Source organism: Teleopsis dalmanni, chromosome 2, assembly GCF_002237135.1.
Source record: "Teleopsis dalmanni isolate 2A chromosome 2, ASM223713v2, whole genome shotgun sequence".
Taxonomy (NCBI): domain Eukaryota; kingdom Metazoa; phylum Arthropoda; class Insecta; order Diptera; family Diopsidae; genus Teleopsis; species Teleopsis dalmanni.
Genome location: NC_051847.1, coordinates 44829219 through 44832102, shown reverse-complemented (window position 1 = coordinate 44832102; position 2884 = coordinate 44829219). Strand labels below are relative to the sequence as shown.

Below are 2884 nucleotides of genomic sequence, written 5' to 3'. Positions count from 1 at the left end.
TGGTATGTGATATGTAAGTAGACACATTTTTGAATTAGAAATTATTTACAGTTCAATGCTTTAAGAAATAATTACATAAAAACTCCATCTAAGTAGTATCTCTTTCGAATTATTTCCTAAAATATGAAATCCATAAAAAAAAACTATTGATAGAGGACAAAAAAAATTTTATATGTACAATATAAGATTAAAGTGCCCGATTTTTAATAAAAATCATTTATTTACGAAAGTATCCATTTTAATAATTTACTTATTGTTATTGACTATTATTCTTTCAATTTAATAATCAGTAATATATAAAGAATTTTTGTTGTTGTAGTTCACTACTTTCTAGACCTCTCCACCATTATTAAATACTTAATGTTTGAAACCATCATAATTTAACAAAAACAACTAGTCAAAACCAAAGTCCTTTCAAAAAAACAGTCAAAACATAAAGCAACATAATGACATTAAAAATTAATGTATCATAAGAATGTGCTAATTAACAGCATTAAAAAACGAAAAAAACGAAAAACTTAGTCCAAAATGTAAATAAAAAACAAATAGTTTGAGAAGAAATGCTTGTCACTTTTCTAACTCAGTCCTTCTGAATTCAGCCAAAATTACTTGACATAGTTCTAGCCATACTCCTCAAATCTTCGCAATACCTATCCCTTTACCTCGATGAGTAAGACTCTGATCCCTCCATCATGCCTCGCTCTCACAGACTCTACCGCTAGTACCCCCACGCTTGTTTAATAACCCTGCCCCCTTCACTAACACCCAATTTCCCTACCTTACGTCAATGCTTTCTGGTTTTGATGAACCTAGATATTAAGCCTCTTGCTCTTATCTCTCTCTTGATTACTGGAATGGGGTTGAATCCACTGTATGTGACTGCAATCCTCCATACTCCTTCCTAAGAGGTGGTTTTAATAGGTTCAAGTCACACACTGTGGCTTTCGATGCTTACACCTACAGCAACAAAAAAAAAAAACAAAAAAAAGACAATGGCTTAAATATAAATCTTATTATATCTTCTTATAGTATTTTATACTTATTATAATTCATCTTATTATAAATCAATCTGCTATACCGATTCTGGATTCCTCGAGTTCAAATGCGATTCTTTCAGCATTTTACTTGCTAAACTAACACTTGATTATTACTGATATTTTAAGCTTAAATTTTTCTGATCAAATATGTTTTGAATTATATGTTTAATTTAAACTTTAAAATTAAATAATATGTGTGATCTATCAAATAAACAGAAAATTATATTATCAAAATAAATCTAAATTAAAACCATAGTGTAAACAGTGACAATACTTTCGGCAAAAACATTTCGGCATATTTCGGTATCTTTCAAACTTAATTTCAAAAATATGCACTAAAATTTATGTAAAAGTTTCCGTAAGTATTACTGATTTAATTGGTTCAATTATTATTTGAGATGCATAATGTATTATAATAAATTATGCACAGGGCCTCCCAATAAAATCAAGAAGTGCTACCTACCAAGATTACACCATTATATATATTAATTAATTTTTGAAAAGGGAGAGAACTGACACTTGGTATTTCAAGTCATTCAAAGGGCTTTAGTGAAACATAAGTAACGGTAGTACAGAGTAGAAGCTGAATGTTCCATACCGAGGTAATTGATCTTAGTTTAAAGTTTTCTTTTAATAGATCTTAATTTTATATTACATTTTTTGTATTACATATATTGCTACGTCTTCTCTCTTCTACAATATATTTACAGCATAAATTCAAAATTTTAATAGTCATACAGTCAGTGTAAGCTAGTTTTACCATTTACATATAACGAAAGATACGTACAGTGATCTTATGTTTTAAATACTTGCATCCTACTAAACTATTAGTGAAAAGATAATGGATCCTAATGACTTAGATGAGAGTTCTACCCTTCTGATTGATCCTGAGGAAGAGAATCAAAGTGAGCTTATTGAAAACTTAGAAAATGAAGCCTTACCTTGGGAAACTGAAAGTGAATCTGACCCTGATAACACTTACATTAGTCCTTCACGTCCTTCTGGTCTTCTACGTATTAACCGTACCAGTGGTTTACCTGAACGTCCAATTAATGATTTGATTGCATTGCGAAGAAAATATTTTGAACAAGTAATGCGTGAAGTTATGGAAAGTGAAAAGGCAGAATTAAAGAAAAAAAAATTAATTGAAAGAGAAGAGAAGGACAAATATTGCGATAATACACAGAGTATGGGTAGAAAGGTCTTTATCGAAATTATTAAAGCACAACCATTAATTGAAAACGAAATAAATCCTTCAGTATTAGCACAAAAAAATGCAATTGGTGGTTGGTTATGTAAAATGAATAAATTAATTTGTGCACAGTCAGATAATGAATGCACCTCAGAAGATGATTGGACTGACTCAGACTAATTTTCAAATTAAACAAAAATATTTAAATGCTTCTATACAAAAATTAAATTTATAACAAGATATTTTTGAAACTAATAAACTGTAATAGAAATATATTTGAAAAAAAAAAAATTAAATCATATGTATTATATTTTAATTTAAGTATACCTACCTAGCAGTTATATTGTTGCCGCTAAACAATCTATTCATTTGAGCTGTCTTAATCCAATACACACAAGAACAAAAATTAAAAACGTAATACATTTGCAATAACAACCATGTTGTCTTCATGATGAAGACAAAATGGAGACATGGAGAGGTTCTTCCCGATTCTAACGGAGCTGCTGGTGTTGCTCAACGTCATTTTACATAGCCGTATAAGTTTTGCTGGGATACAAAATTCAGACATAGCGGCATATAAAATTTTATTTTCTATTCACATCAGCCTTTTTATTCATCAATTAAAAATATTTAAAAAAGTGAAGTCACAACTATT

General features: G+C 29.4%; 1 protein-coding gene across 1 annotated transcript; it reads left to right on the top strand.

Annotated features, from left to right (window-relative positions):
* The first annotated feature begins 1258 nt into the window (after nucleotides 1-1258).
* LOC119682305 lies at nucleotides 1259-2473 on the top strand. Its single transcript, XM_038095713.1, has 3 exons — nucleotides 1259-1395; nucleotides 1468-1639; nucleotides 1748-2473. The coding sequence occupies exon 3, from the start codon at nucleotides 1879-1881 to the stop codon at nucleotides 2407-2409; it is 531 nt and encodes a 176-aa protein (XP_037951641.1). The 5' UTR covers nucleotides 1259-1395; nucleotides 1468-1639; nucleotides 1748-1878; the 3' UTR covers nucleotides 2410-2473.
* Nucleotides 2474-2884: the final 411 nt, after the last annotated feature.

Coding starts and splice junctions, on each gene's coding strand:
- LOC119682305 (XM_038095713.1), top strand. CDS start 1,879: ATGGATCCTAATGACTTAGATGAGAGTTCTACCCTTCTGATTGATCCT.